This window comes from Daphnia magna, linkage group LG3, assembly GCF_020631705.1.
Source record: "Daphnia magna isolate NIES linkage group LG3, ASM2063170v1.1, whole genome shotgun sequence".
NCBI lineage: Eukaryota > Metazoa > Arthropoda > Branchiopoda > Diplostraca > Daphniidae > Daphnia > Daphnia magna.
In genome coordinates this window covers 10,205,675-10,221,860 of record NC_059184.1, presented here as the reverse complement: position 1 = coordinate 10,221,860, position 16,186 = coordinate 10,205,675, and the positions used below count along the sequence as shown (strand labels likewise).

The following is a 16,186-nucleotide window of genomic DNA, read 5'->3' as shown; positions in this document are numbered from 1 at the left end:
TGGTATTCTCAGCGTTATGGCGTAGACTACGAAGAAACCTTCGCTCCAGTGGCAAAACAGGACACTCTTAGGTTAATTCTGTCATTCGTCGCAGTCTACGATCTTGAAATGCGGCAGCTGGACATCAAAACAGCTTTTCTCTACGGTGAACTGGAGGAGGAATTATATCTGGAGCAACCGGAAGGCTTCATTACTGCTGGACAAGAAAACATGGTATGCCACCTACACAAATGCCTGTATGGTTTAAAACAGGCCTCACGCGTATGGAATCGACATTTCGATGCCTTTCTCCGCAAGTTTGGTCTCGTCCCAAGCGAATCTGATCCCTGTCTCTACCATCGCCACCACAAGGAGGAGTTCACCATGGTCATCATATGGGTGGACGATGGCCTGGTTTGTAGTAACAGCAAAAAAGCAATATCTGATATAATAAATTATCTTGCAGACCACTTCGAGATGAGATCATCTGAGGCCAACCACTTTGTAGGCCTATCAATCTTCAGAAACCGAAAAAAAAAAACGCTCTACCTGGCACAGTCGGAATACACTGAAAAAAATCTTGCAACGTTTTCACATGGACGGATGCCATCCTGCTAGTCTACCAGCCACTCCTGGAGTTTTCCTGAATAAAGAAGAAAATCTTAAGAAAACGATCCAAGTTCCCTTCAAAGAGGCCATTGGATCACTCATGTATTTGATGCTGTCATCGCGCCCAGACATAGCTTTTGCTTTAAATCAAGCTTCACAATTCTGTGAAAACCCACAAGCAGCACACTGGGCAGCCATTAAGAAAATCTTCTCATATCTACAAGGGACAAAAGACTACGGTCTACGCTATGGTCCCTCATTGGTCGCTCCTGTTGGTTACTCGGATTCAGATTATGCTGGAGACATCAACACCCGACAATCAACTTCAGGTTTCATCTTTCTCCTGAACGGGGGCCCAATAGCCTGGAGCAGCCGTCGTCAGCACTGTGTTGCCCTCTCCACCACTGAAGCAGAGTATGTGGCTGCATGTGAAGCAGCCAAGGAAAGTGTATGGTTGCGGCGCCTTCTACTCGAAATAATCCCTGATTGGAAACAACCACTACCTTTGCTCTGTGATAACATTTCCTCAATTGAACTCACCAGGAGCCCCAAATTCCACCAGCGGACCAAACACATCGACGTCCGTTTCCATTTTATCAGAGCCCAGCAAGAAGCAAAAGAAATCGACGTGAAGTACACTCCAACTACTGAACAGCTGGCAGATCCATTCACCAAGCCATTACCGAATCCTCGCTTCTCTATTTTACGCAAGGCGATTGGTATAGTGCCAGTCCCCGATTTATAATATTTTTCCTTTTTGAGAGAGAGAGCTAACAGACCATCGGAGAAACGCTGATATTTTTTTTTCATCACGAAGAAGTTCAAACATTTATTTTATTTTCCCATACAACCTTCTCTGTCTTTCTCTCCTCTTTAAAAAAAAAAAAAAAAAAAAAAAAAAACAACAACAAAAACAACAAAACTCTAGATTTAGCCATCGCACCTGTACGTATGTTTGAGGAGGAGTGTTGGAATACGTAAGCAAACACACAATAGGTGGCAACACAAACGGGAGTGGTGGCAGCACAACCGGGAGTTCTCTCGGCCTTCTACCTTAACTGTGCAGTGCTCTAACTTGTCTTTTTTTTTCTCTCTTCTTCCCGTCTGCTGAAACCACTATGTGCACATTTCGATATGCATTGAAGAGATGTACTTTGCCTGTACAGTCAATACAGAAGCCTGTGTTTATTCAAAACAGAAGCCTAGTTGAATCCTTGTCTACTTCGAACAATTACAAGAGGGAAAATAACTTTTGATAAACGAGTGATACCAAGATTCGATGTCCATTTGAAACCAGAAATGAAAAGATTTTCAATTTCCTTTAGAAACGGAACCCAAAAAGTCTCGATATCAGGCTTTTTGAAACCGCTCCAGAGGCTACTTAGAATCACATATCGTGATTTATCATTGAAATCTAACTCATTTATGGTGCAAAATATAGGCCAAAGCTCTAACTTGGAGGATTTATGAGGACGGATTCCATCCGTAGCGGTGGCTAACGAGAAGTTATCCCCTGATAAAAGAAATCGACGAATTTCATGAGTTCTGTAACAGTTTCCTGTATATATCTCCCTCCTTACGTTACAATTTTGTAACACTGACTTTTGTTTATTGGAGGAAATTTTTCTCCATAACCTGTCATCATTCTCCAAAATTTCCCTTAACTGAGCTTCAATGGAGGTAGACAAGAAATAAGTTTTAGAGTGCAATAATAAAGAATTTTCCTCAAAATCCCGTCGGCAGATGCCACAAGTGTGCGGTTTATCATCATTGGGTTCCCCCAAATATGATTGGCAATCGGGGCAGTAGAAGTGCATTTTCACTACAGTATCAGAAAAAAACATTTTATCAAAAAAATAATTGGTTCGAGGTACACAGTTAGGGACAATAAGATTGAGAAGGTGTAAAAGATCACCTAAACAACCTTTAGTCAACCGATATCTGATAAATAACGCAAAAAGAAGAGAAAGGACTGCTCCTTTGGTGATATCGTTATTACTGGGGCCGATTCCGTCATCACCAACACGAGGGTAATCATCATTGTCACTGAATTCACCGAATCCCTCTGCTAGAGGAAGATAATTACCATCTGACGACGAATCATCAACAGCACCCAGGTTTTCATGACCAAATTCGTTATCGTCAACTGCCGTTGTATCTTGGGCAACATGGCCGTGTCCCTCACCAACTTACAAATTTGAATAAAAATGATAAACAAAACAAAATGAGTGCCAAAAAGCCAATTAATTGCAAGTAATTGCGTGATTAATCACACGATTTTGGTACGCTATCAAAGGGGAACATATGATATGAAAGACGCATGATGCATAATTCATTGATTAAAATTTTGGAAACTATTTACCATTATTTCTATTGAGATTTAAATTTTGGGTTTCGACGGAACTTGTACGGCGGCCTACGACATGTTGTCGCAAACGATAGAAAGTTCTCCTCGGTATTGTGTTTGGATTACACTTTAGTCTTTTTAACCAGCACATGTAACTCACTGGTCTGTGATGCTTCATCACAATACTTGAAGTTTGATTTATCCAGGCAAGTAGGAAATTGCACGTGAAAGACACAGTGAAAAACTTAACGAAAAGATGCGTCACAAAAAATAAGCACGTCTTGTTGCGTTATAAAAAAACTTATACTGGTACACTCCAGGGGGACAGGGTGCAAAAAATAATCCTCGCCAGACTTTTGAAAATGCAAAAAATAAAACAATGGTCATAACCAACCCCCCCCAACCCATCATACAAGATATACGCCCACTAAATCATTAAGAATTAAAATAAATCGGAAAACCATTCTATTGACAGCTCGTTCATATGAAATTTTTGGATCTTTGGACTTCGGCGTATGTCATAAATAATTTAGCCCAAGACCGGGAATCAATCGTCGTCAACGGAAAGTAATGGCATATGGACGAACCCATTTTTAGGTATTCTGACTTAGAAGGTATGTAATACCTGGATAAATGAAAAAATTATTTTTAATTGAAAATTAAGAAAATATATACAAAAACGCGTAAATAGTTGTACGTACCCTGTCTTATTGTTGATTAGTAACCAAGAGGTTAAATTCTCCTTCAACAGCGTCAAATCATTGTACGAGGGCCCTTCAAGCAACGAATTTATTAAGATACTTGATTGACCCTCGCACATGATTTATAAAATAAGAGAAACTGGGAAAAACTAAAACAATTTACTTTTAGATTACTTAGCGCAATTTAATTTTGAAGTTCAATCAACTTACTTTTTCTGACGAAAAGGCCATCACAGTTATTGGAAAGAGAAAGAAAAACCTAACCGAAGGCTGCTAATAACTAGTGAGTTCTGTCGAATAGTAGATTAAGGAAAAGAAAGAAAGATGTAGAAAGCCCTTCCTTCCCCTTTAATAGTTTTTCTTCGCTTCGCGCGTTAAGGTACGTTCACACTACAGCGTTTTTTAGCGGTACCTATAACGAAATTCGGTTTAAGCAACGGTTTTACGCAGCAGAAAAATTGGTGGCCTTCCACACAAAAGTTGCTGAAACCGAATTATGTTATGCGTAATTGAAAAATGAAAAAGTTTGTATGAGGAAAATAGGACATACATATAATTAAATATATATTTGTGTGAATCCACACTTAACTTGAAATTTATGAAGCCTTGATGTAATTTACTAATTGATTATATAAATCTTATTGTGTAAATATCGGCAAATGTTGTTCGAACGGGTTACTGATTATTAATATCTCAGTAGCAGACAGCAATAAAATACCCTGTAAAAGTATACTGAAATTGAAAACCACGTGCTAGTTCTAGAATTCTCTGTGTTAGGTTCTCAATTTTCTCGACTTTTGAGTGTGTTATCATGCCTCGCGCTAACAAATTGCCGGAATATGCCCTTTTTGATTTTAATGATGGGTCTGTGGAAACAGGGACAAGTAGTCTGATTGACGTGGAGTGTGATGGTGATGAAACATCAGACAGAAATTTCCCGTATGATGTGTTTCATTTTGTTTTCTGGCCGCATCGGCCATCCAAAAATGCTGAAGAAGAAGAAATAGTGAAACTAAAGCAATGTGCCAAAATTCTTCTTTTTGGTAGTAAGTATATACTTGAATACTCATGTTACAGAGTTATCGGAACAAAAAATAACCCAATCTTGCTTCTACAGATGACTTGATTCAACTAAAACACTATCGTGATCAGCTCGCCGATGAAATTCTGCCAGTTGCAAGTTTTGGGAAGATCAGAGAAAAAATCTGGGAGAAAACTGACAAACCTGACGAGAAAATTAATGGCCAGATTCAGATAGCCCTAGGTAGTGGGGAACGCCAGTCTAAGAGATTAAAGGAAAAAAAGTATTCGAGGGAAGAAACCAGAGACACAAGTAAACCAAAAACAGCAAAGCAATCTGTGGTGAGAAAAACAGGCGTGAAAAAGAAGAATGCCATCCAAAAAAGCGAAGAAACCTTGAAAAAAATTACGGAGCAGAAGGTAACGTTTGTTTTTCTCAGTTTTTCTTGTTGGAAGTTTTGAAATGATACCATTTTATTTCGTGAATGTATTTCCATTTTCAGGCTCTTTTCGACAATTTTGATGAGAAGCCTAGCGACCACACATTCCAAGAGCCAGTCAAAAGAAAGAGAACTAGTGAATTTTTGGGAGAATCGACAGCCACAACGCAATTAGAAACTGATGGTGTCCGTTCAGCAGTAAGTGTATAGCAATCATTTACGTTATCGTGATTATAAAGTCATCGACTAATTTTGATTTAGGGCAGGGCTGGCAGCGAAGTAAACAAATTCATTTCGTCTCCAAAAACTCGAAAATTGTCATCGTCTTCTGCATTTTCGCCTGCGACGAGTGACGAAGAAAGCTCTGATGGCCCTGAAAAGAAATCCATTTCATAAGTCTAGAACAAATAATTCCGCACGCGTGAAAACCTTACTATTTTACGGCGCGAAAGCTTTCTACATCTTTTTTTACTTTCTTTTCCGTCGATCTTCACGTGTCCCGTTTTTTCCGATTCTGAAACTTGTGTCATGTGGCACATTAGCCAAGAATATAACCTTTTCACGTCGCTCTTTCGTATAGAAATGCTGCTTTATCGACATCAGCGTTTGAGGTTGGAGGTTGGAGGTTGAGGTTGGAGGCCTTGAAAGCCGAAATGAATCAAAAGTCCTCTGACGACATACAGTCCCTGAAAGACAAGGTGCGATATCTACAAGAGGAAAACGACAACCTTAAATGCAAGCTGAAGTTCTGCGAAGGTATACCTTCGCAATGCGCGTTGTTCTATAGAACAACGTGCATTTATCCTGTTACTCATTAATTTTTCCTCATTATAACAAATTTGTTATTTTCAGAGTTCACCAACGTCAGGACATGGATTGACCAACTCATCGCAAAACAAAAAGCGAATAAGCAGCTGTCGTCGTCATCCGAGTCGTCATCTGACGTTATTGCCACTGTCAGCAAAATCGATGAGCCCCCTCGCAACTGCAGTGAGGCGGTATAATACTCTTCTTTTTTGTACTTCGCGTGTAATTTGAATATATTTATATTCCTTAGAGATTTACTACAGTAAATCTAAAAGGCTTCTCATTGGTTCGATAGTTTAAGAAAGTTTAGGGAACAGTTAGCTTTCACACTTTCCATTTTCCATTTTTTTTTTCAATTTACATTTTTTTTTTAAATTATGGTGGATGGCGTACTGTTGTTTCTTCTTACTTATTCGGCTTTTTTTCAAATTATTAAAAAACTTTTATTAGGCTAAGTTGGAATCTAAAATCGACTTGGAAAACCCATTGTTTATCGAGGCTCAATTTCCAATAACCGAAAAGGTTATTGATAGTATCCCGTCCAAAAATAAAAAATCCGACAAACGCTTTGTCGCTGCTCTTTTACGTCTTATGTATCCGGAAGAATATCTTGCAACACACACTATGGGTGCCAACCTCACTGGTAAACCATCAATGGATGAAAAGGAACTAACACAAATAATTGGTAAGCTGGCTAGTTAACTTTTATAATAATTCAAACCTTAATATATGTTTCATTATTTTCAGACCAAACTCTTATCTACTTTAACTACATCAAACTTCCCAAAAATGAAAAGGACGAAAAGATTTCCGTTATTAGAAAAGCCATCACCACAACTCTGAATAACATAAAACAGAAGAATAGAAAAAAATAGGTGACATTAAAACTTAATTCGAGTTATGTATGTGCCCCTTAAAATACAAGTGATTTCACTCAAACTTCATTCCCCATTTATTATACAATTAATCGTATAAGTATGAATTAAATGCGAACAACTATAGATATTAATTGCGTGATATCCAGAAAGTAGGGAAGTATTCAAAACCACGGTGAACTAAATTGTGTAATAAGTAATGAATTATACTTAAATTGGAACAGAAGTGCGCAATTTATTATCGTAAAATTATCGTGTGCTTTATTTTGACGTAATAAGTAATGAATTCTGATAATTATACTTATTATGGAACAGAAGTGCGCAATTTATTATCAGAAATGAATCGTGTGCTATATTTCTATTTATTATACTTAGAATGGAACATGAATACACAACTTTTCATCTTCAAAAAATAATGTGCTTAATTTCGATTAATTACGCAATTTATTATGGTAATATAGTATACTAAAAATTCATTATTCCTTTTATCGCAAAACAAAATTTCAGATTTTAGTATGATTCGATCCATAATTTATTTCGTCAAAAAGTGTGCCAATATAAACATGTTTTAAAACACACAATAAATTGCCTAAAAACATGCAATTAATTGCCTCGGATTTTAGCCTGGGTCTGTTCTAATGTAAAATTTGTTTCGTGGTTCTAAAAGAAATGAAATACAGGATACAGCAATTTTTTTTCACTAAAAAACTTTATTCTTTTAAACATATATACAGATTTTAAAAAAACAAACACAAATACAACTAACTTTAAAACCAAATCAAAAGAAAAAAACAAAAACAATAAACATAAACAATGACAACATAACTAAACAATCACACAAAATTGGAACGCCCGCCACGGACCGGTTGTTGACGAATTGGCGTTTCCGTGAACGGATCAATGCCCGTTCAATAATGCCCATTGATTTTGAATTCGAAATTTTTGGAGAACGGATGTACGTCCGATCACTAGAGCCGTCTAGTGAAAGAATATAAAATGGCATCTTGTGGAAAAATTGGACATAGATCCGATTTTTCCCGCTAGAAGGTCCGATTTAGACGACAGCGAGATTGGAACATAGTCCGTGAACAGTTGAAGTTTGTGTTGGGCGTATAGTTTAAACTTCACTGGCTTAGGTCTTCCTCCTTTCTGTAAACAGGCAACTTTTTGATTTGAAAACTTTAAATTTTGGCTCTTGGTTAGCTTTCGGTCATTTTTGAGAGATTCACCGACCTTGTTGTCAGTAATAAGCAATGTCACTAATTAAAACAATTATTTAGTACGTTTTTCGATGGGTGGACATTAGATGTTGTGCAAGATATCGTTTCGAATAACGCACAAATTATCACGGTAATATTATTTAACCGTTAGATCTAATGAAATTTCGGAAGAAGAACATAAAACAAAAAGAATTTTTAACATGACTTGTTTTTCTGACCCTTTTCTGACCCCAGAGGTCAGAAAAACCTGTTATCGGTATTCAGTTTTGGTAAGAAAAAGGAAAATTTTTAGTTGATTTGAAAAAACAGAAATGTGTTTTGATTTAATTCTAGATGGCGCCACCTATACGGAAAAAAATTTAGAAATGAATAGAGATCTACCTACCTACTGACGTATCTCCTAGTGTTTCAGAAAGTTTTTTTCGTTTTTAGTACAAATATTACAATCAGTGTGGCCCCCGACCATCTTTTCGCAGAACAATCTTTTTCCCGATCAAGGTTAAAAGAGTTTATCTGCGCTTAACTCATGTGAAAAAAGATCCGTTCTCTACTCAATATTTTCCAAGATCACAGATCATTATTTTCTCCATCTAACAGTAAGAATTGTAACTCTTGACCTATTCACTTTTCATTCAACAATCAAAGACTGTGTAGACGCCGATGAAAAAAATAACAGAATGTCGACAGCTTTATGAGTTTAACCGTGTCATGCTGATTCCAGAAATGTTCATAGATGCAACTTTGGATTCCAAAAATTGATGGCGTTCGGTGTTCGGAGATCAAACAATTTTTATCTTGGAACAGGTCAAAATTGTTTTGTAAAGATTTGAGTCCGGATCAAAAATTTGATAGAAATTGTAATCCCGCTCAAAAATTGAGCCCGATGAGGCGACTCTGATTACAATTGTTTTCCAAGTAAAGAATTATGACGAACATTTGTTTATTGTTGGGCATATGACCTTAAATTTTTGAAGAAATCGGTGAAATCATTTGGATCCGCATCGATTAACAAAATATGTCTTCTTCTTCTTCTTCTCTAGCCTTCTTTCACGGGATGTGAATTTTTTATCTTTTTGGGTTTGATCACAGAGGTCGGGTAACGGGCTGCGGCATCCAATGGGTTTTCATGTTTAAACGTCAATGAGGTGTCGGGTTGGAGTGCCAGGTTTTGGTTGCGGGTGTGCTTATTCAGTGGGTCAATCCACCCACATCCGCGAGAAATTGGAAATCCTTACATATCCTTAAGATGAGGTAGTAGGTCAAAACGCCGCTAACTTCTCTTCCGGAGAGATATAGTTATATACACATACAGCTTTCTTCTGGGAAATTTAGGATGTGTGGCTTTTCTGGCTTCGTAGCTGCAGCGGTTTCCGGTGTCGGTAGGCTACTTGGAGTGTTGCAGATCTAGCTTCCCCCTGAACCTCGGTGGTTGGCCCATAGCAGATGTCTCCACAATACTTTTGAGTGTTTTTGGAGTTCCTTATATGCTGCGCTAAAGCGGAGAAAACAAAGGAATTATTATTAAGAGGGTAAACCTCCAACGAGGGGGTGAAAATGAAATGAAAAAATAAAAAAAAAATGGCCGGTACACGCGGCAAAAATATGTTTCAGTATAGAGGCTTCTCACTTCACAGAGGCGCAGAATCTCTTCCCTTCGTAAGCGGAAGTGTGTTAACTAAACTGTGTAAACTCAACAAAGGACCCCTCCTGAGAATAAGGTAACAAATTCATTTCAAATTGAATTTAACTATTATGGTGGGAAACTAATTTTTAAAATATTGTCACGTTCCGTCTGTTCTCTAATGCTTGTGTTCTTTAGTTGAGCGCTAGATGGCTTCGCGGCGACCTGACTTTCCTCTTTAACCCTTTTTCCCCTAGCAGATTCTGTCAACTTGTTGCGTCGGACGGTCGCATCTGTCCTCTCGTCCGAGTTTGCTCTTTTTGTCTGTATGTTGCTTGTGTGTTAGCGTGTGAGAGTGCGTGTGTGTAAGTTGGTGGTAGACCCATTAGGGGCATCATCGGTGTAGTGTTAGAGTAGAATAGTGTAGAGCCGATGGTGAAAACCACCGCCTTGTCCTGTGCCGTGTCGATTGGCCAGCATTGCGGTGCCTTTTGCAAGTGGTTTCTCAACAACGAGTGTGCTAATTTGATTGCCCGTGACAATGGTGGAGATGCAGGGTATAGTTACACTCGTTGTTTGAGAAAAATTTAAAATTTTGATTCTGTGTGTGTGAAAAAACTTGGACAAAATTTCGATGAAAATTGTGGCGTCTCATCGTCGACGTTTTAGACTCAACTTTTGTTCCTTACGTTGATGTTGCGTGTTGATGAGTCACACGGTCAACGATTTTTCCCCTGCCGTTGTGTTGATGTTGGTGTTGGGTTTAGGCGGACGCTAATTCGATTTTTATTAAATTCTTTTATGATTTCGATTCTAATTTTGTTTTGCTTTTATTTAGATTTTGTGTCGAAGATTGTTTGCTTTTGGGTCTAGTTTTTGGATTTTGAAGGCCTCGTTTTAATTTGTGTGTGATCAGACCCAAAGGCTTTTGTTTTAGGTTTGCGAAATCTGGGCCGTATGGTGGAACCATCACTTCAAGTTATGGCGAATCGTGGAGCCATTGAACAGAAGAAAGAAGAGTCAAGATTGTGATCCAGTGTTTCGTCAAAAGCCGTTTAGGCTTAGTGCGTCAAGTGAAGAAGTGAGTGGGAGACGAGCTGAAGAAAAGACGCCTAGTGCGGTGGAGTGATCAGCTATCTCGAGCTGTAGATCAAGAGCAGCATTGCGAAAAAGACGCCTCATCAACAACTTAATTAAGAGACGAAAGAGTGGGCGGTCATGTTCTCCGCTCTCGCCAAAGATTGAAGTCTCCGACTCGACTTGATTTGTAGTTAAATTGTGTGATTTGTTGTGTGGCCAATTTAACGTGTATCATGTATGTTTGGCTTGTTGGACTGATTTGATTTTGTTGTGTCGTGAAGAGGTTGGACCGTCACGGCAGAGTGAGACTGTGTCGTGGAGAGGTTGGACCGCCACGACAGGGGTCTTCACTGTGAGGATCCTGTGTGCGCGTGAGAGAGTTTGGAAGATGGTACCTTCCAACAGTTTGCGGAAGCTTCCGGGGAAGATGCGTCTTCCTTGTGTGTGTTGAGTTAGAGTGCACTTAGTTGTAAGTTACTGCTAAGTAAGAGTAGAGTAAAAGCTAAGAATAAGACTAAGGCTAGGAGTAGTATAAGGGCTAAGACTAAGACGTGTTAATTTTGTTTCGAATGTTGTGTGTGTATGCCTGTATAGTGCTTAATTAATTCCTTAGTTGTTTCATGTTGATGATCGGGACGATCATTCTTCGTGGAGGGGAGAAATGTCACGTTCCGTCTGTTCTCTAATGCTTTTGTTCTTTAGTTGAGCGCTAGATGGCTTCGCGGCGACCTGACTTTCCTCTTTAACCCTTTTTCCCCTAGCAGATTCTGTCAACTTGTTGCGTCGGACGGTCGCATCTGTCCTCTCGTCCGAGTTTGCTCTTTTTGTCTGTATGTTGCTTGTGTGTTAGCGTGTGAGAGTGCGTGTGTGTAAGTTGGTGGTAGACCCATTAGGGGCATCATCGGTGTAGTGTTAGAGTAGAATAGTGTAGAGCCGATGGTGAAAACCACCGCCTTGTCCTGTGCCGTGTCGATTGGCCAGCATTGCGGTGCCTTTTGCAAGTGGTTTCTCAACAACGAGTGTGCTAATTTGATTGCCCGTGACAATATTTCACAATCCTTCTTAAAAACTTATTAGCGGAAAGGCCATAAAAAAGCCTCCAACACAAAGTTTTTACTGTTGATTACACAACAGGGTTGGTGGCCCCCCCCCCCACCAACCCGTAGAGGACTTTTTTATGACAATTCTGTAATTCATGTGTTTTTATAATGTCAAATACATTGTGGTGTCGAACAACGACGACACTTTTACAGCCATCATTGAAAAACCAAAAACAAAATTTGACCCTTCCCCTAAATTCAAACCACTAAAACACGTCAAAGGCGGTTTTATCCACCACGCTCAACATCCGCTAAACCAATCGGGATTGCACGAAACCCGCAGATAATTCTTTTAGACCGATTCTGCCGCAATAAGACCCACCAGAACACTTTTGGGAGCCAAAAGGGAATAAAGCGTGATCAATACACTAAAAAGTAAGAAAATTATTCAAACATAAGGAACATATAACTTTTATTCGTGATCTGCTGAGTTAAAAGTCCCATTCGCTTTCTTTGGCACCTCAGTTCGCAGTTTGCCAGCTTTGTTATTAAAGGTTCTTTCCTAAATCAGCATTGAAAATACTTAAACTATACGCGAGACTTATGTTGCCAGTGACACACAAAATCTTTACAATCAGGAATCTCCATTCCACTGGTCATTGATATTAAGCAATTGGGCGCTAACGCGTGTAGTGGACGTTGGATATGATTTTCTCTTCCGGTTTACGATCAACGTTGGTGTCCAATTCAGCTTTGAATCAATTGAAGCGGATTATCAAATGATTCAAAGGCAACAATGAATTGCAAGTTCACGGGCACTCTGACGTACAGATTGGTGTCACCCACCTAATCTTGGTTCGTTTCGCTTAAATAAGGAAGAGGATCTTCTCCAGTTAACTGTTTAGACTCAGGCAGCGGTAGTTTAAACAGTGTATTTTGCTTTAGCAAAGGAGAAGATGCGAGAGCACATGTGAATCTTGATTCGAGCGAGACCAGACTAATCTCCCCCGTCGTCTGCTCCGAAGTCAATACATGCCCTTTTTTTCCATCCCAATGGAAGTTTAATGGAGGGCTTTTTGGCGACATGAAATGGTTATTTCCGGATTGGAAAAGGAGGATGGAAGGGAAAATATGAGTCGAATAATAAAAAAAAGGAAAAAAAAAAAACACCCAGCAAATAGACTACAGTTTTCGTTGTTAAGCTGGATACCGCTGGGATGAATTGCGCTTCCTGGTGGACTTGCGCGTTGCTTCCAGCGGAGGTGGTCTTCTATTGCGCCGAGTCGGGTCTAAGCCTCGTGATGATGTTGTTGGTTGTTCGGGGTTTTCCTCTGGTTCCGGTGCAGCTGGCGGAATCGGTGGGGCGATCTGTGGCGTTCCGGCAATCGGTTTGGATCCTTCTGGCATGACGGCGACTCACTGGCGAAGGAAACGCCGATTTCGGCGAAAGACCCGACCAGCCGCCGTTTTGATGAAGTAATCGCGAAAGTCTCCCGTATCCACTACCACGCCTGGAGTTATCCAGCGTTTGGTGGTTGAGTCCTGGATCAGTACATGATCGCCTACATTCAGAGATGGTAGGGTACTGGTTGTGAGGTTGTAGCGTATCGTTTGGCGTGCGATTGCTCGGTGGTCGCGAGATTCTAAAATTTCAGCCAGCTGCTGCCATTCTGGGGCGAATGATCGGCGATGCGCCGGCAAGCTGCCGTGAACTGGACGATTAAATACTAGTTGAGCTGCCGAAGCCCCTCCAATGCGCAGGGCGTTGCGGAATAGTAAAAGCGATTTGGCCAATTTGTTTGCATCGGGCTGCCCCCCCCCCCCGTTTTGCAACCGATCACCAGCTTTTTCATCGATTTAATGCCGGCTTCCGCTCTTCCGTTAGGCTGGGGGTAGTGTGGTGAAGACGATGCCCATGAGACGTCCCAGTAGCGCAGAAAGGCTTGAATTCGGCTGCTTGAAAAGGGACGTTGTCCGTCCACAGCTTTATTGGTGCTCCGCCGGTGGCGACGAAGAATGTCTGAAAGGCTTCAATGAGTCGTCCTACCGTAGTATTTTTGTTTTGAAACATTGTGACGTGAGGCCAGCCGCTGAATTGGTCAATTATAACTAGAAAATGTCGACCATCGTCCTCGCCAAGGTCAGCATGGAGGAACTCGAACGGCCGGGTGGCTGGTGCATGTGCTTGCAGCGCTTCGGCAGGGAGAGAGGGAAGTTGGCTGGTACATTCTGCACACTGGGTAGCTGCGTTGATAATGCCGGTGTCCATGTGTGGCCAGTAAAGGGATAGTCGAACGCGTTGGCGCGTTTTCGACGCCCCTTGGTGCATGTTGATGAGTGTTTGGAGTGTCTCCTTGACAAGGATTCTGGGAAGTACGATGCGTGCGTCCATCACTAGCATGCCATCGCCGTCGTTGATTGCCAAGCGGTGGTGGACGTCCCAGAACGGCCAAAGCACCAGTGGAAGGTTACATTTTTCGTTGGGAAATCCCGCTAAAATGGTCTCCCGTAAGGCGGTCATGGTGGGATCTGTGGCGACTGCAGCTTTTACCTTCTCCAGGGCTGCGTCTGCCGCCGTCTCGGATGGTTGTGAAATTATTTCGATAACTGCCGTGCGCGCTGTGAACGCTTCTGGTCCTTCTCCCAGCTCGTCTTTAGCCTCTCCTTGGTCGATTGGCGCGCGGGATAGTGCGTCCGCTTCAGCGTTGTGTTTCCCCGGCACCCACCTGGTTGTGAACACGTACCGGGACATCTTCAGACGCAGACGGAGTAGGCATTGATTGTCCAGCTTGTCCAGCGTGTAATCAATGAGGATTGGTATAAGAGGACGATGATCGGTGACGAGTTCAAATGTTTGAAGTCCTTCTAAAAACTGCTGGCACTGTTTCATTGCCCATGACGCTGCCAGACATTCGAGCTCTATCATCGCGTAGCGTGTCTCGGCGGGTCGAAGAAAACGCGAACCGGCCTGTACCATTTGCCAGGCTGTGGCACACTGTTTCAAAATAAAACCTAATCCGTTGACGAGGGACGCGTCTGTGAACAATGTGGTCGGTCGGTTTGGATCGTAGAATGCCAGCTCCGGCATTACTGCCAATTCGGTTCTGGCCGCTTTGAATGATAACTCGTGCTTTGGCGTCCACTCCCAGGCGATGTTTTTTTTCAACAGTGGGGAAAGCGGGGCCAGTGTTGCTGCTAGCTTGATACTAAAGTTTCCTACTTGCTGGCACAATCCGAAGAATGAACGGAGGTCAGTGATATTTCCCGGCCTGGGGAACTCCCTGATTGCTCGGGTGAGTTCTGGGTTTGGGCAGAATCCGTTTTCCGATACAACGTATCCTGCAAACACGACGCTGCGAGTGGCAAATACCGTCTTCTTCCTGTTGAAGGAGACGTTGTTATCACTTGCTGTTTGAAATAAAAGACGGAGGAGATTGATGTGTTCGTCGTAGTTGCTTGAATACACTATTAGGTCTTCCATGCAGCGTGCTGTATTGGGTATATGTCCGAAAATGTCAGAGAATCTCCTGCCGTTTTCATCTCTGGCGTGTGATATGCCCATTGGAAGTCTGGTGTACTGATGTAGGCCTTCTGGGTGGTGAGGGCCATCGAATCTTCGTCCAACGCGCATTGGTGGTAGCCTTTTAGTGCATCACTACTGTGAAGAAGCGCATCCCTTGAGGTATTGACCGTACGGCCTGGAACGGGGTTGGGTTATCGAACTTTGCTCCGATTAACCACTTGTTAAGCGGGTGGTAATCGGAACAGAATCGTATTCCGTTTTCGTATCCGCCATGGAGCATGCCCATTTTCTGCTGTGTGGCTGAGACGATCACTGCTTGTTGAAGGTTTTCTAAAACGTGAATGGAGGTAGTTACTGGACGTGGGGTCCCGCCATCACCTGTCCAATTTATTTTTGCTGTGAAGACGCCGAAGCAATGAATGGGGTTCCCGATCACCGTTTTTGCTGATTTGCCAGGCTGAAGTGGGATGTGTTTGAAAAGGGTAGTGTACGTGGAGTGCGGAATCGCTTCAAGTGCGGATCCTGTGTCTGGAAGAGCCTGAATGATGACTGTTCCGTCTCGTGCTGCTTGACCACTTGGTGCGATTGATAGTTCCACCAGCTCACTAACCCCCGATGTTGACAAGTTGTGAATGTAGATGGCCCCAATGGGTCTAGCTGTGCCTTCGCATACTTTTGCAAAGTGATCTGATTTACCGCAATGGTCGCACGTTTTACCGCTGGCTGGGCACTGGCTTTTTGGATGGCGTAGTGGACCCCCGCAGTATCGGCATGGTATTGCGTATTTTTCCATCGGCGGCTTTGTTCAAGGTGCGAAACGCGTATGTTTCCCCATCGTTTCTTCTGCTTTTCCAGTTTTGTAGGCTGATCACCGGATGGCATTTATCGCGGCTGTCTGAAGGCTGGCTGCCTGTGACTGAGTTG

The 16,186-nt window shown here is 41.7% G+C and overlaps 2 protein-coding genes and 1 pseudogene across 2 annotated transcripts; 2 read left to right on the top strand and 1 right to left on the bottom strand.

Annotated features, from left to right (window-relative positions):
- Positions 1-3,383: 3,383 nt before the first annotated feature.
- On the bottom strand, positions 3,384-3,867 carry LOC123470724 (annotated as a pseudogene).
- Positions 3,868-4,403: 536 nt separating this feature from the next.
- LOC123470662 lies at positions 4,404-5,492 on the top strand. The gene is made up of 4 exons (XM_045171212.1): positions 4,404-4,682; positions 4,754-5,076; positions 5,160-5,294; positions 5,358-5,492. The coding sequence occupies exons 1-4, from the start codon at positions 4,448-4,450 to the stop codon at positions 5,490-5,492; spliced, it is 828 nt and encodes a 275-aa protein (XP_045027147.1). The 5' UTR covers positions 4,404-4,447.
- On the top strand, positions 5,178-6,778 carry LOC123470661 (BEN domain-containing protein 6-like). Its single transcript, XM_045171211.1, has 5 exons — positions 5,178-5,294; positions 5,358-5,852; positions 5,949-6,094; positions 6,354-6,588; positions 6,651-6,778. Exons 2-5 carry the CDS (start codon positions 5,750-5,752, stop codon positions 6,776-6,778), a joined length of 612 nt encoding a protein of 203 aa, XP_045027146.1. The 5' UTR covers positions 5,178-5,294; positions 5,358-5,749.
- Positions 6,779-16,186: the final 9,408 nt, after the last annotated feature.